Raw genomic sequence first — 27,690 nt, forward strand, 5'->3', positions numbered from 1 at the left:
ATATATTACACACACACACCATCTGGCACCACAAATCATGTGATCATCATCAGCTAATCCTGTGGCAGCAGTGCAGTGCATAAAATCATGCAATGGGTCAGGAGCTTCAGTTTATGTTCACATCAACCATCAGAATGGAGAAAAATGTAATCTCAGTGATATGGAGCCACAGTGATATTTTGCACAGTACTATATTATATATTATATATATATATATATATATATATATATATATATGTGTTAGATTTTACTAATTTCAATGACCTTTCCAAGACTGGAAATCACACATTTTAATTCCCTGATATTTCCTGGTTTCCAATGACCATCAAAATCCAATATATAAGAAATAAATCACTTCAAACCAAACACATGGGGAGAGTTTAAAATTTTATTTATTTTTGTACACTTTGTTTTTGTATTTTTTTTCCTTTTTTAACTATTTGTTTATTTAATAATGGGGTTGAGAACAAAGGGAGAGTTCATAGTATTTTTTATAAAAATGTTCCTCATTCTTTTATTGGCTCTCACACACACTCACGCCCTCTTTCTGCTTTAGACACCATGTGTCTGCTCAAATAAAAAAATTAAAGAGTAAAACAAGGACATTCAGTCTTGCCAGAGGTATGAATAAAAACAAAATCTTTTTTTCATTCTTGGTGCGGGTGGGGAGTATGTACATACGAGAGTGTGATCACACACTCTACAGAGCGTCTCTCTCGGTCTAGCTCTGTTTCAATCATCAAGTCACTGTCAGTTTCCAGGAGGGTGGAAAGGAATCTGCTGAGGAGGGTGAGCCTGCACAGAGACTGAAAAAACAAAAGAAAAATAATTTTACAAATATTTCAGACACTTGGATCTAAAAATAACTTAAGTAAAAAGGAGGTAAATATGCCTGCAAGGAAAAGACAATGGTCTCTAGATTACTTCTAAACAGCACTACCTTAACCAGGCCCGAACAGAATCTGCATGCAAAGCACTCCCCAGATTTGGATCACCCATTATTTGCAAAGTTATATACTGTATATATTCCACATTCACTGACTGGGTGATTTAAAAAACATTTTGGCTTATCCGATTATGACTTCCGCTACAAATAAGAGTGTAGTCATCTCAATTCTGTTAATTATTTTACCATATTTAAAAAATTTTTTTAAAGTACTTAATTTCACACAAAACTAACAAAAATATATAAATCTAAAAAAAAATTATATCTATATATATATCTATATATAGTTTGTTTTATATGGTAGACAGCAGTCTCTCCAATTTTGATTAGTCTTCCCATTTTAGTCATTAGATCGGACATAAAGAAACTAAACATATTAGGAATAAGGAAATAACACCAGTGCTCACAGAAGTGCAGCAACCACTAATGGTATGTACGCATTTGCATTTTCTCACAAAAGACAGAATCAAACAAATTTTGCAAAGGTGAGCACAGTGAATATGACATTTAATCATTTCGCACATGAAGCACTTTTAGATTCAAGTATCTCAGCAAACTCCTGACAGCTTTGTTTACATGGCCCGGATCGCCTGCTTCGAGTGTCACTGACTGACCATCATGCAACAATTGTGATCCAGAGGAATTATTAAGAGGAAGACATACGAGCACTCACACAGGAAGAAATGCTGGATTTGCACAAGAGTTGTGAAGTTTGTGAATTACATCCTTTTAAATGAGATATTTTCAGATGGTATGTGAAAGAAATGGTATTAATACATGCCTTTATATCATTAGACAGGACAGTTAAAAGTTACAGGGTAATGTTGTGGAGAAAGAGAGAAAACGTGAAACGTGCGAGCACTTCAAACATCATGAGCTCATGCAAGTCTGTCATGGCTCTGATACGCAGGACAGTTTAAAAGAGATGTCCCTGCACGTCGGTCTATTATTGTAGTAACACGCTAGCATGGAACAACAAAAAGGTAACGTGATTGGTCATTTAAATGTCTCAGATGGCTTGTGGCTTGAGAAACTAATTGGCAGATCCCGATAATTGAAAAATACCAAATATAGGCCTCTGCGATCTATTGATCAACCACTGATTAATTCCGCAGATTCTACCCCTAAATAAGTACAGAAAACGCAAGAGAAGTCTGTAGATTCAGCCTGGTTCTGCAAATACATTTACATTTATGCATTTGGCAGACGCGTTTATCCAAAGCGACTTACAGTGCACTTATTACAGGGACAATCCCCCCGGAGCAACCTGGAGTTAAGTGCCTTGCTCAAGGACACAATGGTGGTGGCTGTGGGGATCGAACCGGTGACCTTCTGATTAACAGTTATGTGCTTTAGCCCACTACACCACCACCATGCCATGCAATACATTCTCCAAATGCTCCACATTTCTATGTATAAATATCAAATATGTTAGGTTGTGGTTTTGCTATATCATGCAGCAATTCACCATTGAGGACAGAAAATACTTGACAAACTTAATACAGGATGAACAATATGAAACCATTACAACTTCCTCTTACAAGGTAATTTGCTGTTTCTTAAGCTGAGCTTAATGTTCTCTAGTACAGGAAACTCACCCTGAGGTGGTCCAATGTAGGTGTAGTGCTGGTGGGGTCCCTGTTGGGGTGGGGGAGGACCGTGCTGGGGTCCAGAACCCTGCTGGGGAGGTGGTGCATGGAGCAACATCACTGGAGGTGGGCCGTGACCTCCAGAGTGGTGAGGACCAGAGAGAGCACCAGCAACATGAGCCTGAGAGAGAGATATGTTAGTCAGCAAAATCAGATTACCATTTACAAAAATGATAGGTTTAAATTGTTTCTGAGAGAGAAAGTTTTCTGTCTAATTCCTAATGAAAGAAGTGTCAAATCTACTACTACTACTAATAACCACTTTTATTTCAAGACCTCTTTATTTACATATCATGAATATTTATCTTTAAAGGGGTGGGGTCATGTCAAAATAAAGGAACATTTGATTCCTCATGACAAATCAGATGTCTTTCTATAATAAAAATAAACCATGAACTTAATCCCCAATGCAATAACATGATTTATTGAAAAGCAGTCAAAATGCCTCATTCTTTACTTCTGTAAAATTGTGATGTTACAAAAGGTACTCATCAATTAATAACAGACTCTACAGCAACAAACTCAATGCCTACTTTACATAACACATTTGGACCCGCCCACTGGGGCTTGGTTCATACTCCGAGCGAGCAGGAAAAATAGTTAGTGTGGCCTAACTATTCCTGAACACTGGCTATCTGTGCTATATTTAATTGTTGGTGTATGCAAAACACACATCATACAGACATCACTGACAGTTTTGATGTGTTTCAAGCGATGTGCATTTAAGTGCAGGATAATACTGGACACTGGATGTACAAGTCTTCATAGTCTAATGCACAATGTGTGTGCGTCTTCAGTATATTTCAGTGTGGATTGAGTGTTTTGTCGACTCATAACAGCGTGACTGCTTGGGAACAGTCATGAAATTATTCAAGTTTGCTTAGGAATTTTTATTTGAAGGATGGGGAAGTTAAAACTCTTTGACAGGATTGAAAACTTAAGTAAACGGTTCCATTGATGAATATTTAAAATGTCATGACTGTTTGATACTTTTTGGTGCTGACACACTGTTTACACCGGGTGCATCAACAATCATTCTAAACAGTTTGTGTTGTTGTTGGCAGTAGTAGCGCCAGCATGTGCATTGCTAAATGGAACATACCGTCATCCACCAAGATGTGCCACAATGGACACGTCCATGGTAGTCAGCATCATTGATTATATTGGGATCTATTGCTTTTGACACGACTCTCACGTCTGGTGTAGACAGGGTGTGAGTGTTAACAGTTGTGCTTGAGATGAACGGTTATATATTAGGATGCACATCATCTAAATAGAGGTCGACCGATATATCGGATAACAGATTTCTGGAACTATCGGTTATTGGCAAAATTCAATTTTTTGTCTGGTGCTGGAGCGGCTAGGAAGGGTCCGCTGTCGTTATAAAGTATGACAGCAGCCTCTAGAAGCAAAATAAAAACTATCACTTCACTGATGCCTTGTGGTGTTTGTTTTGACACATGAGACTACACTCTGCATGGAGCGGAACACTTCAGATTCGGATTTAAAACATCAACAACAAAAAGGTATGCATACAGTGCACTACAGTACACATCATATCATTATAAAGTAATTAATTTGTTGACTATATGCTGCAATACTAGAGAACAGCAGTATGTTTGCCAACAAGGCTGAGAGGATGCTAAAATTAAAGCTAACCTCAAGCGGTTAGAACAATGTGACAAAAATACACTCAAGTCCTACCCAAATATTTAAATGTCACGATTGTAATCATCTATTACAGTCTATTAGCATTAGTTTATATCTTAGGTCACATTTATGCATTCGTTAGCCAGCCAAGTTGCATATTTAAAAAGTTAGTGATGTGAAAAGTTAGTGCCGTTTAAAGCTGATGACAAAACAGACAGAGGGCCTGAGACAGGGTGGAAAATGATCATCTATTACTAAATTAAGTTTTAATGAAAAAAAAAAACCTTAACTAACATTATGATTGGACCTCAGGGAAGATAATAAACTATTAAATGGAAAAAAAAGGGCGCATTTCATGACCCCTTTAACATGAAACCCAATTACAACATCCATACAGGTGTTTAGTGTGCAATACTGGACATTACCTGTGTAAGCTGTCCAATGGAGGAGTAAGGGTGAGGCAGGGGTTGGTGTCCAGGCAGACTGTAGCCCTGAAGGGAGAAGGAAGCCTGCGGGGAGCTGTGACCAGGGGGTGTGGGGGCTGACAGTGGCCCAGAGTGGTACAGAGACTGAGGCCCAGACTGACCAGACTATAAAAGACAGTTAACATACTGTAGATATAGTCTGGAATTGTACCAACTCACCATCACATTTGAGGATCTCTCATGGAAGACCAATTCAACATTTTAAATCCTACTCTGTTGACTTTGAATTACACAAAAGAAAGCTCAATGTTGCATAAGAACAAAATCAACCATTCAATATGCTCCCACTCAAAAGTGAATTAGGTAATTGCAAAGTGGATTTACCTGTCCTGGACTTGGGTTGGGGTGCTGAGGGGGAGGCTGGCTGCCAGTGGGGGTGCTGGAGGGCTGAGGGGGATGCATGGAACCAGAGTGATGAGAGAACGACTGTGGAGCTGAAGCAGAGAGGAAAGAAACTTAAGTATTCATATGTTGATGATATCATTGAAGATGTACAATGAATACAAATGAATCGAATCCATAAAAATGCTTCCAAATGCTTTGGCACTGAATTCCACACCTACAGTGGCTCTGACTTCCATGGCCTTTGTTTTTCTCTCAACTTACCATACATGCCCTGCTGAGGTGCTGGTGGTCCCTCATTCTGACCAGGATACTGGGGGCCAGGGTGACCCATTGCCTGTGGGTGCCCTACTGATCCCAACATCCGTGGTCCACCCTGAAGCATGGGGTACATCTGAAAGCATGAAGAGAAAGACACAAAAGATCCTGAAGTTCAAAGTGTGTTTATTAAATTTTATACTACATGCTTTGAAAGGAATCATAATCAACTGAAGCTGTCGATTTAACATAATTAAGTGTGATTAATTAAAATAAAAAATGTGTTAAAAAAAGGCACATAATCATGCCCCCTGACAATATGGAATAAGGAACTTTCCTACCAACTGAGCAGTTCAAGCTTGAGGTGCCACCTCTATGATTTTGCGAGTCTCAGTAAGCAGGGGGCAGTTAGTAAAATGCCAGCTGTACAGATAAACCAACAGCTGTTCGAAGTAGGGTGCAGGGGTCGAGACATTTCAAACTACATTTAACTTTACACAGCATCCTAAAAACACAAGGTTTATGGGTAGAAACACTGAAAACCACTGAAACGCGGAGCAAACAAAGTGAAACGCTCTAAAAGCGCAAGAACGCACATGAACTCAATTGCAAAATGGATTGCTGTGGATTGTAGGCCAGTTAATGTTGTGTATGACAATCATTTTCTCCCCAATTTGGAATGCCCAATTCCCAATGCACTCCAAGTCCCCGTGGTGGCGTAGTGACTCAATCTGGGTGGCAGAGGATGAATCTCAGTGCTCCTGCGCTTCAGAGATGGCAATCCGCGCATTTTAGCATGTGGCTTGAGCGCATTACCACGGAGACATAGCATGTGTGGAGGTCCACGCTATTCTCCGCGGCATACATGCACAACTCACCAAGAGCGAGAACCACACATTATAGCGACAATGAGGTGGTTACCCCATGTGACTCCACCCTCCCTAGCAAGTGGGCCAATTTGATTGCTTTGGAGACCTGGCTGGAGTCACTCAGCACACCCATTATTCAAACTCGCAGATCCAGGGGTGGTAGTCAGCGTCAATACTCGCTGAGCTATCCAGGGCCAGGAGATGCAATTCTCAAATTCATTTAGAGACCCAAACTCTTGGAGGGCGTTTTTGCGTTGCAGTGCTTAACAGTCAGCAAAATCCTCTGATAGAAGTTGCAGACTAGATTTAGTCTATTTATGAGCTGTTGTTTCAGCAAAGCGCTGCATCAACAACACAGACAAATCAATGTTGGGTGTCAAATCCATATTTCAGGAAAAGTTTTAAACTGCAGGATTATGAGAACTAGATGTTGAATAACCGCAATTTTCAGTTATACACTTTTGAATCCATATTTAGACTATTTATTGGTTGAATTTCGTTAGTTACAATTTTGAAGTGCTGCACTTGGCATCCGTTTATATTTCTGAAACGTGTCTTATCGGGGGTCACATGAACATAACAGAGTCCAATTATACATTAACCTTAACACAGACTAGTCATTCAAACAACCGACCGGCTTGTCAATTATGAAAATGTATAGTTTAGCACATCACTAATACTGACTTCTAAAAACCTTTTGTAAAGTCTAAATAAGGGGTCTGCAACATATGGCACGCAGGTGGGTAATCACTGGCACACCAGCAAAGGTGAGAGAGACTTAAACTATTTTATTAATATAAATTCTACACCTGCATTTCAAATCTACATCTTGATGTAATCCTTCTCATGATCATGCTGTGTGTTTTAATGAACTGAATGGGAAGCTAAACAAAAAGTAAACAAAAAATGTGACGAGACTACCATATACCCAACAGACTCGTGCAGCATGTGCAAGCCATTCACGCATCACGAGCCGGCAGCACTTCACTTTCAGTTAATCGTGTGAGTAAACGCGATCGCTTTGCTACGGTCAGGCATGCCTACATTCCTGTATTTCATTTGTTTATTTTTGCTTTCAGACCAACAGGTGATGTGCCAAGGAAAACACCACTATTAATCCTTGAGATTTCCAACCCAGTTTACAGGTACACCCACCACAGTCACAATCAAAATTACATTAAACAAATAAAAGTGAAAACATAAACCCACATCATGGGGTTGTTAAATCTGAACAAAGATTTCTGATCAAATCGGAGTCCATTCAAAATATACATTTAACCTGGAAATAACATTGCAGGATTTTGCAGGTGCAATTCAACGAAAAGGGCTAAATAATTGATTGTCTTGTGATGCGTGAATGGCTTGCACGCACAGAGAGTGTCGTCACACTTTAGTAGTGTTTAGCCTTCCATTCAGCTGATGAAAAAACTGGCACTCCATGTCAAAAAGGTTGCAGACCACTGGTCTAAAACAATGCTATTAATCAATGTCGAAATTATTTCAATTATAAATATTCATATTACTATATATAGAATAATGTGTATTTGGGGGCCTTTCAGAAGCACATGCAAATAGTTTCATTTGAAACATAAAATCTGCATCAAGGGTAATTAATTCAATGAATTTAGCAATTGACAGCCTTGGTTTTAACAGAAATAATTTCTGAGAATATGTGACGTAAGCAGGTACCTACCTGTCCATGGTAGTGCGGCATGGCTTGTATGACCTGGTTATACTGAAGATATGAGGGAGGGTATGGAGAGGCCACCAGAGGAGGTCCTGCTGCTGATGCAGCTGCCTGCATCATAGGGGCTGAAGAGCTGTGGTCTGGACGAGGGTTCACCAATGAACCTGAGACAAATGTTGAACGGAACATATGAGCATGCATGTTTGTGTATGTAAATAACTGTTCAGTAAATATCTCTTAAGAAACTTGAATGCATGCAAGCTCAGCAAAAAAAAGAAATGTCCTCTCACTTTCAACTGCTTTTATTTTCAGCAAACTTAACTTTTACAACTTTTACAAGGGCCAGATGAGATATTCCGCTCCTCTCTTGCACCCCAATTCACTTGGAAAAAACCTGCTCCGTGTTTGCACCACCATAGCAACATTTGTGCCCAGTTATCACTCCTCAAGGACTTGAATTTTTTTTTCCCTCTTTTAATTTTATATAAAACATTTGAATAAATAAGCAAAAATACTTGGAGAAAAGTGTAACACGTCAGCAATATGAATGCATTATTCTCTGAATTAAATAAATTCAGAGCTTAGGCTACAAAATGAAAATAAATGACTATTTTCTCATTATTTTTCTTTACAAGGTTATTTTAATAACTATTTTACTTTAAATGTCTGTAAACTTTAGTTAAAATTCACACCACTCCAATTTTATATATAAAACAGAAAGATTGAACAGGTAAGTATTTATGGGACGTTTTAATCCAAATCAGCAAAATACAGTTGGATACAATTATAGAAATCATGACATCAAATATCATGTTTGTGCATCATCCATAGGGAATTTGCAAGCGTGCTATATTATCAGCCTATATGAATTTCCTAAATTTCCCAGGTAATTTGAGGCTGATGAAAACGGAAACCTCACAGATCAGCAAAAACCTATTTGTAAACGCTGCTTTTGCAATTTTCTGACACATCAAACTTAATAAAGCACATGAAAGACAGACACCTGGATTTATTCAAGCAACTAAAGCAGGTGAGTATACATTTTCACAGTTTATATTATGTAGATCCCAAAGTATTGGGGAATAAAAAAAAATAAAAAAAAAGTACATTCAGAAGCATGTACCGTTGTGGAATAAGCGGAGGCGGAGCTCTTTAAAGGAAACATCCCGGCGGTACATCTTAAATGCAGTAAAATTTTATGCGTTATTACTTTATTAAAGTTCAAATAATACAGAAGTAGCTCATGTTAATAACTATAAACTCAGAAACTGGCATTTCTCTGTGTGGTCGATGCCTATATAAGTTGCGTGAATGTCCCGATCTAAGGGGGACAGATTGAAACTGCACACGGCTGAGAGAGACTCTGCCTCGGGGAACTCATCCCTCGCACGCGCACACTTAATGCAGCTAGATTAGAACGTGACTGCTCGTGACTTATTTAATATCTATCTATCTCTCTCTCTATTATATATATATATATATATATATATCACTGTGCATTTCTTATCATGAAGAAAATTGGCAATATGCAGCTTTATTAATTTGAGAGCACTTTGCACATTAGTTTGGAAATGTTTCTCTATTCATTCTATTGTGTGCTTGTTTATTTAGTTTTGTTTTTTAGTACTTGGTAAAAACATAAATTAAAAGTTGCAAAAGTTGAATCAAATCTTATATAAGTGTTCAAAAATACTTTAAGCATACATTGGTCAGTTTTGTTATAATTAAAAATTATATATTTAAATTAAAAAGTGTTGCTCAATGGCATATTTTTGTTTTTAGTTCTGCTGCTAATGTTTTGTTATTAAAAGAGTGTTGTTCAGAAACCTGTTTTTGTGTTTTACTTGGTACCGAAAATGGTATCGAGTACCGTGAAATTTCACTGGTTTTGGTACCGACTACTGAAATTTTGGTACCGTGACAACACTACTCTTGAGTATCCTAATTTTTATAACCTGTGACCTTAATTGCCTACCATCTGTAAGCTGTTAGTGTCTTAATGACCGTTCCACGGGTGCATGTTCATTAATTGTTTATGATTCATTGAACAATCATGGAAAACCCTTTACAATACAGATCTGTAAATTTATTTGGATTTTTACAAAATTATCTTTAAAATTCTGTGTCCTGAAAAAGGGACATTTCTTTTTTGCTGAGTTGTGTGTGTGTGTGTGTGAGCATTACCTTTAGTTCTTGGGTACTTCCCTTGACTGACAGTTGTCATGGCATACGGGTACATCTGAGGTGCCTACACAAGAAATCAACACTTATGATGTTAAGTACTCCATAAATATCTCAGATATTTTTTAACGAGAGATCGACCAATAGTGGATTTTGCTAATACAGATAACTAAGGTGGTGGGAAAGGCTGATAAACAATTTATCGGCCAATAGTTTTTAAAACGGATTTATAGAAAAGTAAAATCTTATTTTTCCTTACTATGACGGGCACAGACAAAAGGGCCTTTTCCACTGGCAGCACTAAAGCTTGTTTTATGTAATTTTCCCCAGTACTAGTGCTTTTCATCGCTATTGCTAAGAAACTAGTTCCTTCAAAGCCATTTTAGGAGACATTTTTAGCTCCTACTCCATGGTACATACTTTTGGGGCATATAGGGACTGTGGGAGGTGCTGCAGCCTATGATTGGACAAAAACCTGTATTGAGATAGAAGAGGAGCTCCACAGCTGCCATAGTAAACTAGCCTGCTGCCGAGAGGATTGCGCTAATTTTACAATTTCCTAAACAGAAATAACGAAGTATCCAAAGAGTGTGATCCAATGGGTGTATGTGTGACTTCATCGGGAGACATGCTTTTGAGTTTATTGCATCTGTACTGTGTCTATACAGAAAATAAAGTTTATTCTGGATTACTACATCGACTTTTTCCTGGGATGATAGATATAAATAATCAGACGTTTACAGAGAGCTGGAAATTGAACTTTATTATACACTAAACTAAATCTAGTTTACATGAGGGATGTATTGTGTGTCTGCTACTGTGTGGTTAACAATGAGGGAGTATTTCAGTACAGTAATTTATGTTGATTCATAAAAGCCTTCATTGTAAAACATTGTGTTAATGAATAGGTTTATAGTGCATTTTTAACATGCACAGCGTGGTTAAGAGTGCGCTTTTCGCCGCTTCCCATCATATCTCACTCCAGCATGGAGCATCGCACGCATGGCTCACAAGCACAGTTTAAACTGTAACCTGAAGACACAGGCTGCCTTCAAAAACTGGAAATTGCTGCTTTCGGAGGCTGTATAAGGATGGATGAAATAGGGTGCCTTCTAAACTGTTCAAAGAGTTCGATTCATCCAAAAACACTGTTGTTTAAACAATTAACTGATAAAGGCAGCTGCCTACTTTTTCGATGCAGCCAAAGTTTGTATAAAACGGCCCTAAACAAACATAAGTGTAGCTCCGATCCTGGCATTCTCCATCTGTGTTGTTGTTATTGCCATTGACACGCACATCAAATAACATCACAATAAAGATGGTTGATTCTAGATGACGTTACTATGATGGTACTTTATGAATGCGAATGCCACAGGGGAAAAAGCTCCTCGGGTGCTCCGTTCCTCATAAGAGTTCTCATCTAGAAAGTTACTAAGGGAAAAGCACAAGGAATGTAGGTGTGAAAGGGCCTAAAGTGCCCTAAATTAATAAAATCCCAGATGGAGTTTATTGTTCAACCAAAGTCCCAAAAAATAACAGATTTCAGATTTGGTGCATAACGCAGGACTTTAAAGTATAAACTAGTCCAAAACACACCAGGGACTCTTTTGAAACTACAAAATGAAAAAACTATTGATAACTATTGTCATAGATTTTTGCCAATAAAGAAAGTTCAAAAAGCAACTATCGGCACTGATCAATAGCTAAAAGAGATATGTCGGTCTACCACTCCTTTTTACAGAAAGATTTACAGTTGCAATGTATAAGACCATAAACAATAATGCACCTGTACAGAGTGACCCTGTATCTGGATAGGCGAGACGTAGCTCAGGTACTGGGTGTAAATGGCTCCCTGGCCTGGTGGAGGCTGTAGCACCACTGTGGGGCTGGGCGGGGTTGGCCGTGGTGGGGTGGGAGTGGCTGAGGGCTTCACCTGCACAAGTAGACATGACACATGAGGGGCAAACCTACAGATTTCAACAGGCGTTTAGAGGATGCTAAATAGCAAGAATAAGTGCTCTCACCATACTGAGTGAGGCCTTGGTGGGGTTGAACTCTTTGGCATTGGGGTTGAGCGTAAATTTCTTCAATTGACTGTGTAGGAAAACACAATATTAAATTCTAGTAGCCAACAATAGACTTAAGTGTTAGTTCATTCAAAAATGAAAATTCACTCATCATTTACTCACCCTCATGTCATCCCAGATTTGTATGACTTTTTCCATCTGCTGAACACAAATGCAGATTTTTAGAAGAATACTTCAGCTCTGTAGGTCCATACAATACAAGTGAATGTGTGCCAACATTTTGAATCTCCAAAATCCACATTCTTCTTGCATATCACACCCTACTGGGCAGGGAGGATGATTTATAATAAACAAAATTACTTAAATATTGATCTGTTTCTTACCCACACCTATCATATCATTAATTTAATCACTGGAGTCATATGTATTACTTTTATGTGGATTTTGGATCTTCAAAATTATGGCCACCATTCACTTGCGTTGTATGGTCCTACAGAGCTGAAATATTCTTCTAAAAATCTTCATTTGTGTTCAGCAGAAGAAAGTCATACACATCCAGGATGCCAGGAGGGTTAGTAAATCATGAGAATTTTCTTTTTTGGGTGAACTATCCCTTTAATGAAACAATAAAATCAAATCACAAATATTAAAGGGATAGTTCGACCACAAGCAAAAATTCTGTCAGTGAATCATGACTAAAATTATAATTTACATTTATAATTGGATTAAAGGTCTCCAAATGTTGTACTCACTCAGTCATGCCCTCTGATCTCTCTGCTGTTTCTGGCTTGCCCTCCTCACTGCTTGGGGTCCTCGCAGGCTGGGGCGTCCCTACCAATTGCCCTTCGGCAATTGGATTTTGCATGGCAGGTCCAGACAGGGCAGAAGTTGCAGAGATGGATGTGGCTGATGGAGGGGGTGTGGTTGCTGCCCCCTCGGTACTTGTCTCTCTACTTCTCTCCTCTGCTGAGGTTGGGGTCATGGCACATTTAGATTCTGTAGTAGGGGCGGGGTCTGTTTGTGTGTTGTGGGCGGGGTTTGGTTGGGCAGAGTCAGTGGGCGTGGTTGAAGTGTTGGGGCTGGAAGGGGTGGAGCTAGACGGAAGCTGATATCAGAAAAAAAACAATTGAGAAAATGTAAAAATATGTAAATTTACTTGAGAAAATGTGAGTGCTGATTGTCTGTGCAAAACCAGCTGCCACAATACTACACTCAAAAACAGGATTTTTGCAACTTGTTCAGTTTACTTAATTAAGATTATCTAAAGCCTTAGATGCATTTAAATTTGTAAAACTGAAGTTTACTTAATCCATTGAGCTGGGAATACATTAATAATTTTTGTGGTGTTAATGTAGCATTGATTAAACTGGGCATGGGATTTCCATTTCCAAGCATGCTTAGCATGGGACTGGATAGGGAGAACAGGTGTTGAAATGATGTGTTGTTTTCTGAATTTGAGCAAGATGAGAATAGGAGATATACTGATATTTAAAAAGAGTCTGTTAGGGTGGAGTATTTGGGATACCATTGTGAAGAATGTTGCTTGTGCTTAGGTTGAGGATGGACTTTTACTTTCAAATGATGTTTGATTTCAGTGCTGCGTAGCTCTATAAGCTGGTGCAATTAAAATTGCAGTGCAATATTTTCACAGTCCTTACACTTGCTCACCAAGCATATAGCAATGATTACTCAAATAAATTAAGCTGGACCAACATAAGAAATTTAACTGAATAAAACCTTCATAAATAGAGTTTGACGAACCTAATAAATTGAGTTAGATCTTCTATAGTACACTGATTTGACATATCCCAACTAAATAATTTTGGCACAATGAAACAGACTTACTGTAATCTGACTGAAAAACATTAAAATGCTTGTAAAAACTCAAAATCAATTAAGGATAATGTCTTTTTTTTACATTCATGTCTGTAGCACAAACAGTGTTGGAAGAGTTACGTGCCACAGGATTGGGCAAAAAGAGAAGCAATACTAATGGTGATACTTTTTTAAAATCAGTCCACACACACACACACTCACCCTAAAATCATTACAAAACCTACGGAGCTCCTCAATGCGTTCTCTCTGCTGGACTGAAGATACAATGGAAAAAAAGAAAATAAGATTATAAAGAACATTCATTAGTCCAACTTTAAAGCACATGTAGTGAAATTACTAAGATTAACAAACTTGACGTCTGAATTACCTTTGATGTTCTTGCCATCCTGAGGACTAGCTGGACTCTTCGTCCTTTCCTTAGATAGTATCTCATTCACTAAAAGGTGTCAGGGAAAGAGTGAAACATTTGAGCACATGCACAATCCCAAACAGTGTGTAACCACTCCGATTTACAATAAGTTCTCACCATCTACAGGGAACAAAGGGGTGGGGCCAGTGGGTTTGGGGGTCACCATGGTAACTGAAGAGGCAGGGGTGGACAGAGGAGGTTCCAGGGAAGGAGCATCTGGTTTAGGGGAACGAGAGACTGGAAAGAGAAAGGTTGACATTTTAATTGTTGTGCGAACAACACTATCCAATGTTAATGTGTCAGGCTGGTCAGAATCCTCAAAAAAAAACACTCAATCTACAAATGGATACCTTCTAGATGTCACTGCATATTAAGCTGGGATATGATTGTATTATTAAATTGTATGGGTTTGGAACAACATGAGGGTGAGTAAATGAGAATGTAAAATGTTTGGATGAAGTATCCCTTCAACATGCAAAACAATAAATGGCAATGCCTTGCCTTGCCTTAAGACAGAAAAAGCTCATAAGGCTCAGCTGGACAGGACAAGAGCATGTGTGCATATTTTATAGTAACCTGTAGGGGAGGAGTGTGAGTTTGAGGTACGCATGTTTCTAATGCTCTGTCCAGGTCTTGGAGACTTGGGTGACATTCGCGAGGACACTATAAGAGGCCGATAACATGTACATTAGTAACACACAAACATCAAAACCAATTCATAAGCACATATCCACACACCGCTTACCTCCATTGACAGGCCGGGCCGAATCAGAGAGTGACTGCGGGTGTGAGAGTGAATGCGGGAGTGTGTGTGGGAAAGGGGGGCTGGAGTGACCAGGCTCAGAGGGGCTGGGCTGTATAGGTGGGCTGCCCTGGGAATGGTGTGTAGAGTATCCTCCTCTGACAGACAGAGGGCTACTCCTATCAGTGGGAGGATTGGGCTGACTGCTGCCTGAGGCGTGGGGTCTGGGGGAGGAGCCAGGTCTATTTGTTCGATTGGGAAGGGTGGATACAGCTCCACCTCTCTCACCTCTTCCAGAAACTCCCATCTCTCTTTCCCTTGCCCGCTGGGGCAGAGGAATGTATTTGCCCTCCCTAAGATGTAGAAATAGACAGCAATAATTGTTATAATACTAAAATAACACTTAAATGTTAGAATGCTAATTGATAAAGATTTTTTTAAAAGATGAACCATCCCTTTAACTCTGACATTACAGAAAGACAGGAAAAATAGAAATATGCTCCGGTATTGTCGAACCTGCTCCCAGCGCTGGAGAATCCAGGGCTATCTCTTCCCCTCTCTCTTTCTCCTCCGTCCCGGTCCCGCACCACAGCACTGTATCTTTCCTCATCAGTTCTTCCCTCATCATTCTCCAGTGACACCCTGTGCCGGTACGGTGTACTAGCCTCAATCTCAGTGGCCAGCCGAGCAGCTCGAGCCTCTCGCTGCCTGAAACCCTCCGAACTGCCCCGCTCTAAAGGAACCCTAAAGGAAGAAGCATAATTTCATATTTTCTTGTGCTTACATCAATGTTAAAGGTCTTGGATTGTTATCCTGATACAGACAAATCCAACACATATCACCAAACACGATACAGTTAACATGGACTGGACGTGGAGTGGTGGTGGCGTAGTGGGCTAAAGCACATAACTGTTAATCAGAAGGTCGCTGGTTCAATCCCCACAGCCACCACCATTGTTTCCTTGAGCAAGGCACTTAACTCCAGGTTGCTCCGGGGGGATTGTTCCTGTAATAAGTGCACTGTAAGTCGCTTTGGATGAAAGCGTCTGCCAAATGCACAAATGTAAACATGAAACAGCCTTCAAAAGGTACTTGTCAATACTGCTCCCTTTTTTTCCCCCTTAAATCCATAAACAGTATTTCAATTTTGTAATTCAAATGTCATCTAAATAAATGAATTCATTAAAAATTTTACATATAATTGTTAATAAATGAAGAGGTTTAATGTAGAACCACAAAGCACAATCCAAAATACAACACTGGAGTTATTTTGGTCAAATAAATTGCTGCATAACAGTGCATTAGAGATGTGAGATATTGCTTAACATAATACAATAACTACTGATTTATTACTATTAGTAGCAATAGCAGAACTACAGTGAATAACGTTACATTACAGTAGTGAAATCTCTTTCATACTTTATATCCATTTAAATTTAGCTTTTATTTTGAGTGAAGGCCTTTCCGTTTCTGTGTTTTTGACAGTAGCTTCTCACTTCTGGAAAACCAGGTCGCTGCATAAACCAATGTGATTATTTAACCACAAAAACGTAGTCTGTATGTGGTTCATGCTACAAACTGAATGTGCTCTGCTCGCTGTCATCTGCTACAAACAGTGTGCATGGTGCTCATGATTGGGTTTTCCATGTGTATGCCAAGGAGCCCTAAAAGGTTTGAGCAGCTGGCGTCAGCACAACACCGGCTCCACACATTCACAAGTGTTCACATTTGAAGTGTGCAGAACTTGCAAACTATATTAAATTTTATTTAAACACAGCCTTTGTGGTTTAATAAATCACACTAGGACATAACATGCTTTTTTTTTTGTGTGCTGAATATTAACAATGACATTCGACATCAGATGGCAAAGTTTTTTGGTGTCGGAGCATTTTTATGAGTGCATTTTAAGTACATGAGCGTGGTATTGTACCTGTCTCCAATACTAGTAGCGGTTTTAGCACATCCCTAATTTTATTCATCTATATCCAAGACTGTGTAACGTGGCTGATCTGTACTACAATGGAGCCAAACCTGAATGTGAACTTGGAAGTCAGTCTTGAGGACCACTAAATACCTCAATGGTAATGTGTCTTTTTCAAATCTATAATTATTTGCCAATGTTGTCATGCCTACAGTATGATGTAAACCAGTAAAAAAATCTTTGGCAAGATTTCAGAAAGGCACATTACCTACAAAAGTAGCCTAAAACAATGGCTGTTGGTTAACATTGAGCAGCAATGATATCTACAAAAATATCTATCTATCTGTCTATCTGAGGGTAAATATCTATCTGTGGGTAAATATCTATCCATCTATCTATCTATCTGAGGGTAAATATCTATCTATCTGAGGGTAAAAATCTATCTATCTGAGGGTAAATATCTATCTGTGGGTAAATATCTATCCATCTATCTATCTATCTGAGGGTAAATATCTATCTGTCTATCTATCTATCTATCTGAGGGTCCATGTCTATCTATCTATCTATCTATCTATCTATCTATCTATCTATCTATCTGATAGACTGAATTTGAATGGTCTTATTTTCTTTAAACTTTTAAAACTCTTAACTAAAACATAACTACTAACTAAAAACCTTCAGACTTCAAGAATTACAAATACTTCAAACTATCATGCTAGGCTTTCTCAAGCCAACCTAAAGTTTGTACTCAAACTTTTTAATGTCTCTGTCTGTACGTCTATCTATCTATCTATCTATCTATCTATCTGAGGGTCAATATCTATCTATCTGAGGGTAAATATCTATCTATCTGAGGGTAAATATCTATCTGTCAATCTATCTATCTGAGGGTCCATGTCTATCTATCTTCCTATCTATCTGATAGACTGAATCTGAATGGTCTTATTTTCTTTAAACTTTTAAAACTCCTGAAACATAACTACTAACTAAACACCTTCAGACTTCAAGATTTACAACTACTTCAAACTATCATGCTAGGCTTTCTCAAGCCAACCTAAAGTTTGTACTCAAACTTTTTAATCTAGTTCAGTTGCAGACATCAGTTAGCGACATCAGTGTAAAAAAACATTGTTTCAGAGAAGAATATTTTTACCAGTTTTTTTTATGAAAGACTAGGCTTTGAGCATAATCATAACAGAAATGTTTTAAAAGAAAAAAAAAAAGTTATATTTGATGGCATGTTGATGCTTACATAAAACCGACTCGGTTACTAACGTAACCTCGGTTCCCTGAGAGGAGGGAACGAGTATTGCGTAAGTAGCTTACGCTATGGGAAAACTCCGTTTCTTGAGAAATATTGAAGTCTTTATGTAAAACGCATTGCAGCTGCACAGCAGACAGCAATGAGCGAGGCAGCTCGGTCATTGGCTGTGCTGCGGCAACTTGCTCGAACCAATGACGGGCGACTCTGAGCAGCGCGAACCAATGAGCGCTTTCGCTCAGCGCTCAGAGCCCGCCAAGATGGGCGTGGCTAAGGCTATATATTAGGCGCCCCGTCATGAGAGTTCTTTAGGTTCAATCGACTGAAGCGACTGACCAAGCACAAGCACGGCAGCTTACGCAATAGTCGTTCCCTCTCTCAGGGAACCGAGGTTACGTTAGTAACTGAGTCATTCCCTTTCGAGAGGTCTCTCCTATTGCGTAAGTAGCTTACGCTATGGGAACACCATGCAAAATGGCGTGCGTGCTGACTTCGCTCTATAAAGCCAGAGGCGGATGCCTGAGCCTTAAAGCAAAGTGATTATTCAACGAGCCGGCCAACGGCGAGCTATATAATGGGATAATACAGAGCGCCTTTGCCCCAAGGTGGCCCATGGTGGGGTGCTCATTGTAAAAACACAAGCACATATCTTATGTATTGATTTTTCTATTTACTGATATGCATAAAAAACCCTCTAAGTCAGTCAGAGATGGACCTTATAAGGGAGGAGATAATGCTCAGCATATACGTACTCCAGTCCATACTACAGTCAGGCTGATAGAATGCAATGAGGGGACCTGTAGGTTATAGAACCTGATAAATGTCGAAGGCGAGGCCCAGCCTGCCGCCGCACAAATATCCTCAATGGGTATCCCACTCGACCACGCCCACGAGGAGGCCATGCTCCTCGTAGAGTGAGCTCTGATGCCTAAGGGGCATTGAAGGCCCTTGGCTTCATAAGCTAGCACTATAGCATCTACTATCCAGCGTGATATTCTTTGCTTTGAAACTGCGAGACCTTTAGTGCGGCCGCCAAAGCATACGAATAATTGTTCCGTCTGTCTGAACGGAGCAGAACGTTCCAAGTATACTCTGAGCGCCCTGACAGGGCAGAGTAAATTAGCGTCGCTTTCATCTGCTGGAGACGATAGCGCTGCCAGAGATATCACCTGTACTCTGAAGGGTGTGGAGAGCACTTTAGGAATATACCCGTGCTTTGGCCTAAGGACAACTCTGCAGTCGTTAGGTCCAAATTCCAAGCAAGCAGCGCTTGATGACAGCGAGTGCAGGTCGCCCACTCTCTTGACTGAGGCGAGTGCCAGCAAGAGCGCAGTTTTGAGCGAGAGCTGTTTAAGGTGCACGGTTCGGAGAGGTTCGAACAGGGCACTCTTGAGTGCGTCCAGGACCGTGGCCAGGTCCCAGATCGGTACCGAGGGGGCGAGGAGGGTTCATCCTCCTAAGCCTCTAAGGAAACGAATGATTAGGTCGTTTTTCCCTAATGAGCGTCCTTTATCAGGATTGTGTGACGCCACTATGGCAGCCACATAGACTTTGAGCGTGGAGGGTGTGCGGCCCACCTCCAGCAGCTCTTGCAAAAAGGCGAGTACACTTGGTATCTCGCACGATTTGGGGTTCAAGCTCTTGGTATCACACCAGTCACTGAACACTTTACACTTTTGGGCATATAAGAGCCTCGTAGAGGGCGCTCGCGCCTCAGTGATGGTTCTCAACACTTCGCTGGGGAGGTGCTCTGGAACCCGTTGAGGGGCCATGCATGAAGGGGCCACAGATCGGGGCGGGGATGAAGAATCATCCCGTTGGCCTGCCTGAGGAGGTCCAGCCTCAACGGAATCGGCCATGGGGCATATTGCATCATCTGCATCAGTTCTGGAAACCACGTCTGGTTCTTCCAGAGTGGGGCTACCAGGAGCACTGCACATTTCACCTCCCTGATCCGACTGATGACCTGAGGTAGCATCGCGATGGGGGGAAAGCATACAAGGGGCGGCTCGGCCAGACTTGGGCGAGCGCGTCCGTGCTCTTTGAGAAGAAAAGAGGGCAGTGCGCATTTTCCATGGAGGCGAAGAGGTCGACCTCCGCCTCACCAAAGGTTTGCCATAACCACTGAACCGTCAGGGGGTGGAGAGACCATTCTCCTGGGAGAACTTTGTCTCTGGACAGCATGTCCGCTCCCTGGTTCAGAACGCCTGGCACATGCGCTGCTCTCAGTGAGCGCAGGTTGTGCTGTGACCATAAGATGAGCTCACTGGCCATAGAGTGCAGGGAGCTCGACCTGAGTCCACCCTGACGATTTATATACGATACTACCGTCATGTTGTCCGTTCGGACCAGGACGTGTTTGTTTTTCAGGTACGGAAGCAGGGCTCTGAGAGCCAAGGCGACCGCTTTCATTTCCAGACAGTTTATATGTACGCGCTTTTCCGGGTTTGACCAAAAACCGGAGACAGGCCTGCCCTCGTAAAGGGCCCCCCATCCTATTTTGGAGGCATCTGTCGTGATCATTTTTCTCCGTGTGTTCACGCCCAGACTCACGCCGGTTTGATACCAGTCGACGGCCTTCCAGGGCGTCAGGGCTTTTATACAGCCGTGATTCACTCTGATTAAAAAGTGGCCCGAGCGCCACGCGTGATGAGTGGTGCGCCGTCATCTGCACTGAGTCTAGTACTATTCCCAGAAAAGAGATATTCTGGCTGGGGGATAGCACACTCTTTGCAAAATTGATTCTCAGACCCAGACATTCTAGATGGCTGATAATCCAAGATCTGTGCGTCGTTAACTGACTCTCTGATTGTGCTATGATTAGCCAATCGTTGAGGTAATTCAGTATTCGCACTCCCCGCTGTCTCAGGGGGGAAAGTGCCGCGTCCATCATTAAATCATTAAAGCTTTGTTCACATGTCTGAGATCTAGGATGGGGCGGAGGCCACAGTCCTTTTTCGGGACGAGAAAGTAGCGGCTGTAAAAACCCGCCTCGCTCATAGAGGGAGGAACAGTTTCTATAGAGCCCTTCTCTATCAGTTTGAGCACCTCGGTGCGTAGAACATGTGAAACATCTTTCCTCACTTTCGTCTCGACCACCGCTGAAAAGCGGGGTGGTCTCTGGCGAATTGAAGCGAGTAACCGTGTTTTATTATGTTCAAAACCCATTTCGGCATGTCAGGGATTTTTTCCCAGGCTTTTGCTCGCACAGATATGGGCTGAATACTGGCTGGGGGCGTGTCGCAGTGACGTATGGGCCCTGCCGGCGAATTGCCTTGTGCTAACACTGAGCTTACAGCTCTCAGAGGCACGGGAGCGCGCTGAGCAGCTTTGTTGAGTGCCGAGTGCAGGGGTGCGTGTGAGATTACAGGCACGCGCGTTATCTCCGTAATGCTCGCAGCATGAGCTGGAGAAATGTTTGAAACTGTATGGGCAGCGCTTATGGGTGGGGGTGCATATACCGTAGTAGGCACGCGCACCATTTTCATAAAGCCTCCCGCTCGCGGCGGGGAGTTTTGGGCATACATACAGTGTTTGTGTGTAGGGGTGCATGCATGACAGCAGGCACGCACGCTACATTTATAGTATTTCCCGCTTTTACTGGGGAAGTGTTTATAATTGTGGGAACAGTGCTTGTGTGTTGTGGTGCATACATGACAATAGGCACACGAACCACATTTATGGGGCGTCCAGCTTGAGCTGGGGAAGTATTCGGCACTGTTTGGACAGTAATGATATGTGGGAATGCGCACTTTAGTGTGGACACGTGACCCCTTAGTGACACAGGCAGAAAATGACTCTTTTTGTGATTTCTGTGTGTTGCCGTTAAAACGGCATTTGATTGCAGGTGAGCGAGTTCTGTGACTGGCCCATTGACTGCTGTACAGACATTTCCAGCCGCTTGTAAGGGGACTGGGTAATGTTTTACACGTTTTGGAGCGAGTGGTCCGGCTTTTGCGACACACGCACTCTCTCTCTTTCTTCCTATGGCTAGGAAGACTTACGAGGCTCCGGGTTCAGTACGATCTTGGGCCGAGGTCCTCGTCGCTCAGGCAGCTGCTTTCGGTTGGCAGAACGCGAGCGGCGTCAAGCGTCCGTTTCAGGTCTGGGCTGGGAGACGGGAGGCGCCACCCTGGCTCGCTGCTGCAGCTGAGGCGGTCTCTGGCGGCTCTGTGATGAGCTGGAGCACTTGGGCAGGAAGTGACGCATAGCCTGCGAATTCTTCTGGGCTTCAGTGAAGCGTTCAGCGAACTCTCTTACCGCCGGTCCGAACAGGCCGCTTTGGAGCGATAGGCGCGTCACTGGTGCCCCTGCCCGTGTCCGCTAATGTCGACGGCGCGGGGTCGAAGGCCGAGCCCGGCCAGTCGTGGGATGCAGCGTCAATGGAAAGGCTGTCATCCTTTTCACTGTCGTCCCCTGACGCGCCGAACGAGACGAGACCCACCGCTCTGGAGGGGTGCTGGTCTGCCTGCGTGAATTGAACTGGCGGCAAGGAGTCCTCGGGTGGTGGTGAAGCACGCGGGGACTGGCCCGGCGTGACGTCACTGAAGTCTGCGTGCTCTGGCGGCCTCCGTGAGCGGCGCTTTTTCTTGTGCGGCTCGAACAGAGGGGATGGCAGCACGGTGGTAGCAGGCTCGTTCGCGCGAAGGCGGCAAAGCGAGCGCAGCTTCGGTGAGGCCCAGGGAGTCACATTCGGGGCATCCGCCTCGAGTGAGAGCAGCTTCTGCGTGGTCAGGTCCCAGGCAACGAGCGCAGAGAATGTGACGTTCCCCGTCAGGAAGAGGGCCTCTGCACGAGGCGCAGGTCGAAGGCATTTGAAACAACGCCTCGAATTTGCTCTTTTACTAAAGGACAAAAAGCGTCGCAGAGGCGAACACTTGCAAAGTTAGCTTTTAGTAAAAGGATATCAAGGTGATGCGCGCCGGATGGCGTAGCAGAAGGCTTTGAAGGTGGCTGAAGGCGCCGGCGTCCTCGTAGCAGTCCTGCTGTAGGCTTGTCGACGGCGGGCGAAAAGACTCCAATAATCCGGAGGATCCAGCGAAGAGAAGGTCTTTGCTGAAGGAGACTAAATCTAAAGAACTCTCATGACGGGGCGGCGCCTAATATATAGCCTTAGCCACGCCCATCTTGGCGGGCTCTGAGCGCGCGGGCGCAAAGCGCGCGCTCATTGGTCACGCGTTCAGAGTCGCCCCGCCATTGGTTCGAGCAAGTTGCCGCAGCACAGCCAAAGACCGAGCTGCCTCGCTCATTGCTGTCTGCTGTGCAGCTGCAATGCGTTTTACATAAAGACTTCAATATTTCTCGAGAAACTGAGTTTTCCCATAGCGTAAGCTACTTACGCAATAGGAGAGACCACTCGAAAGGGAACAGATCTTTCAAAGGCCAGCTATGTCTAAAACTGACAAAACATAAAAACTCACGTGTACATGGAGAGACTGGAGTCATAGGTGGATTTCACCCCATAGGTCTCCTCATTAAAGCGGAACATCTCGCTGGCATCCCAACCATTAGCCTGATGGAGAAAAGAGAGCACACATTTTGATTAAATTCCCCCTGTCCCCCAAGACATTCACACCAAAAGTGCACTAATATGTAAACACACAAGTGTCCGTAAGCAAGTGTACAACTTACTGCATCTGCCTCGAGATCATAATTTTCTCCATTACTGTCACCTCCATCCCACCTCTGAAGGACCTTCTCTCTGTGGTCACCATTTACTCGGGATGAGCCAATCGCAGAGTCTGTGAAAGTGTCTAAAAACAAAGCATTCAAAATATTTCCACTTTCTTACAATGCCAGAATCAAACAAGCACTAGGTTCAAGTGCATGTAAACTTCACTGAAAACACACACCTCGTGTGGCGTAGTTGAGGTCCACATCTCTACAGGTCATGGTGACCAAGTCACTAGGGCTAAAGATCATGGTGTCTGTGATCTCTTCTCTCCTGGGATGGACAGGTGTGCCACCACCACCACCCCCATCCCCCTCCTCATTTTTCAACTTGTGCACTGCATCCACTACCAGTTCACACTAAACACGCAAGTATTGCAAGTGAGGAGTTAATGAAGACATAATGAATGAAAATCATATAAGACAGATTTTAGGTTGTCATTTATTATTGAAGAAATCAATAGCTACATATTTAATGTAAGACTCAGAAAATGGGGGGCCTGTCTACCACCCCTGGAGTCGCAAGTTCGAATCCAGGGTGTGCTGAGTGACCCCAGCCAGGTCTCTAAGCAACCAAATTGGCCCGGTTGCTAGGCAGGGTAGTCACATGGGGTAACCTCCTTGTGGTTGCGATTAGTGGTTCTCACTCTCAATGGGGCACTTGGTAAGTTGTGCGTGTATTGCGGAGAATAGCATGAGCCTCCACATGCTGCAAGTCTCCACGGTGTCATGCACAACGAGCCACGTGATGAGATGTGCGAATTGGCTGTCTAAGAAGCAGAGGCAACTGAGACTTGTCCTCCGCCACCCAGATTGAGGTGAGTAACCACGCCACCACAAGGACCTACTAAGTAGTGGGAATTAGGCATTTGAAATTGGGGAGAAAATGGGATTTAAAAAATGTATACAAATAAAGACTGAGAAAATGGATTCAATGCAGCGGTGTTTGTCAACAGACTTACACGTGAGCTTAAAGTCTTGAAGATTCCCTCATAAACGTTGCCAGTCTTCACCAAAACGTCACATCTGGAGCCCTGAAAGAAAAAGAGCATGTAGAAGGAGTGTTAGAAACCAAAGACAAGAAAATTATTTCAGAAGCTTATATTCTTTCTGATCGGAGGGCAGTCTGTTTAGTTTTATTGTTATTGTATTGCTATATCCTCATCAATGGCTATTTTCATGTCAAAATCAAAGTGCAGACACTGTTTATTCCAATGCATTAATTTCCTTCATCCAAAAACTTACCACTACAGCTGTGAGAAAATGGAGCATCCGGGAGTTGTTGTACACACCCTCAAAAACCTAAAAAAAATGATGCAATACTCGGTTAAATGCACCCAAAGATCTAAAGAACCTAGCAACTTAATTTCTCAATATTATTGTTTGAGTGTGGTGGTCAAATGATGGATATTATTCAAAGCATGCAGTAATTATTTTAAATCTTAAACTGGGATGCTACAAGAAAAATCTCATAAAATAAAGGAATTATTTACGTACAGATGATGACGGTGAAGGAGTCTTCACAGAATTTCTGCTTCTTAAGAAAAGACAATAGTTAGCATACATTGAAAACAGAATACGCCACAAACAATCAACTTACTAAATGTAAAGATTATTTACATTATGCAAATCATTAAAAAAAAACACAAAACAAAACAAGTGTTAGGCATTAATTTATACTCATGGGCTGTGTCTTAAAGGAATAGTCACCCAAAAATGAAAATTCTCTCATCATTTACTCACCCTCATGCGATCTCCGATGCATATGACTTTTTATTCTGCTGAACACAAATCTTTTTAGAAGAATATCTAAGCTCTATTTGTTAATTCAATGCAAGTGAATACTGACAAGAACTTTGAAGCTGCAAAAAGCACATAAAGTCAGCATAAGAGTATACATTTATAGTAAACAGGACTTAAATATCGATCTGTTTCTCACCCACACCTATCATATCGCTTCTGGAAACATGGTTTAAACCACTGGATTTTTATGGATTGCCGTTAAGCTGCTTTAACATGGTTTTTGGACCTTAAAATTTGCTTCCTCATTGCATTGAATGGACCTACAGAGCTGAGATATTCTTCTTAAAATTCTTTGTGTTCTGAAGAAGAAAGAAAGTCATAAACATCCATGATGGCATGAAGGTGAGTAAATGCGGACAGATGTGTCATATTTTGGTGAACTATCCCTTTAAAACGTCCGGGGGTTAAAACACTCGGAACGCGCATGTGGTTCCCAGAATTGCTGTATATGCGGACATGTTCTTCTGTTACATGTGTGTGCCGAGCAGAGATGAACAATAACGCCAGTAAAACAAAAGGACACTCGTACACACGAAACAAAACAACAATATTCTGACTTAATTCGATAACTCATCATAACAAACTATCATTTAGCAATCTGAAATAGTAAACAACGGCGAACAAGAGAGTGTTTTAGTTATGTCAGAAGGCAAAGTGGGTTAGCGGTGCTGCTAAAAATACAACCAAATGCCGTAATGAAGACAAGACAAACAGCTTGACATCAACGTGCGCAAATGTACACATTCCATGCTTATCGTCACGAGCAAGCAAATATATTATTAAAGACATAGTTTGTACTTTTTTGTCATATTCATCCCGGGTTCTGGTTGAAGGAGTCTTTCTAAAATGGCTCAAGTCGAACACGGCACACAATACTGAATCATATGGGCTCGAAAAACAACAACAAAACACTGCTGATCCCGTCCCATGGCCCGCCTCCGAGAGTAGTCATGGGCTATAAAAGATAGCAATCAGATAGAAACTGGATTCTATTGGTTCTATATGAATCCAATATCTTTCTGGGCTGGTGTGTCATGCTTACGAAATCTTATTAATAATTGGCCAAGACTCGTGTCAATCACAAATAGTCTACAACGATTGGCTAACAGTATGGCTAATTTAGTAATGTTCTGTGCTATTGGCCTTCTTCAAAGAAATCAATTACATATGCGTTCTAAACACGCCCACTTTAACCGGTAGGCCTCAAGTTAGCATGACAATCCGCGGACTATCCAGGAGAAGTAGCCCGACGTGCACTTTACCTTCCCGGGGTGGGTCTGTTAGCGTTGCTCCCCGAAACTGTCGAAGTCAAGGACCCTGAAGTTCCATTGGATGTTTTACGGGCGCCGGGTCCAGGTTGCTGTTACAAAGCATAGCAATCCTTAAGTGCTGACACAAATCATCTGATCAAGTATTAAACACATTTTTTAACGTATATTAACAGATCTAGCAGAGCACCGGGGGAGGGGGCATACATTGGTCCTTATACATTTTAATATTTGTATATTAATAATGCGTGTAATTTATAAAACTGATAACAATATTTAGAGGTGATACTCACATTCTGTCGGCGAAAAGACATAACTAGCCGCTAAATGGTTAGCCCGCTAAATTTCCCCTAGTAGCCTGACAAGCTAGTGCCTCGACTAGCCTGCCTGCTTGTCCTGTATTATTTGCTTTTCCGCAGTATTCTCAAATTCACTCGATCGTGTTCTCCTTTGCAGCCCAAAGACCAGTTCTGCGCGATATTCTGTCATTAACTGAAAACGAAGAGATAACGAGCCTTATTTTCTATTAAATATTACCGGCACCACGTCTCGCGAATTAGCCAGCGATAAACGCGAGGTCTGCTTTTTTTCCCCAGAATTCCTCGCTCGTCATTGGACAATGTCGTGAAACGTAGAATGATGACGCAATGGCGTACACGATCAGCATCATGTCGGCGGCCACACGC

At 41.9% G+C, this 27,690-nt stretch overlaps 1 protein-coding gene across 5 annotated transcripts; it reads right to left on the minus strand.

Annotated features, from left to right (window-relative positions):
* Nucleotides 1–410: 410 nt before the first annotated feature.
* atxn2l (ataxin 2-like) lies at nt 411–27,588 on the minus strand. 5 transcript variants are annotated; one of them, XM_052132017.1, is made up of 24 exons: nt 27,298–27,588; nt 26,999–27,096; nt 25,431–25,464; nt 25,179–25,235; nt 24,896–24,967; nt 24,116–24,293; nt 23,895–24,016; nt 23,684–23,775; nt 15,598–15,825; nt 15,085–15,434; nt 14,916–15,002; nt 14,457–14,576; nt 14,298–14,366; nt 14,132–14,184; nt 12,847–13,199; nt 12,092–12,161; nt 11,854–12,000; nt 10,071–10,134; nt 7,893–8,050; nt 5,337–5,466; nt 5,055–5,164; nt 4,671–4,835; nt 2,545–2,716; nt 411–806 (listed from the first exon to the last, which is right to left on the minus strand). In XM_052132017.1, exons 1-24 carry the CDS (start codon nt 27,316–27,318, stop codon nt 751–753), a joined length of 3,006 nt encoding a protein of 1,001 aa, XP_051987977.1. In that variant the 5' UTR covers nt 27,319–27,588; the 3' UTR covers nt 411–750. The 5 variants fall into 5 exon arrangements, with proteins under 5 accessions (XP_051987977.1, XP_051987976.1, XP_051987975.1 ...); XM_052132016.1 differs by having other exon boundaries at nt 25,431–25,467; XM_052132015.1 differs by having other exon boundaries at nt 25,431–25,470.
* Between the last annotated feature and the right edge of the window lie 102 nt (nt 27,589–27,690).

Source organism: Xyrauchen texanus, chromosome 8 (assembly GCF_025860055.1).
Source record: "Xyrauchen texanus isolate HMW12.3.18 chromosome 8, RBS_HiC_50CHRs, whole genome shotgun sequence".
In the NCBI taxonomy this organism is placed as follows: domain Eukaryota; kingdom Metazoa; phylum Chordata; class Actinopteri; order Cypriniformes; family Catostomidae; genus Xyrauchen; species Xyrauchen texanus.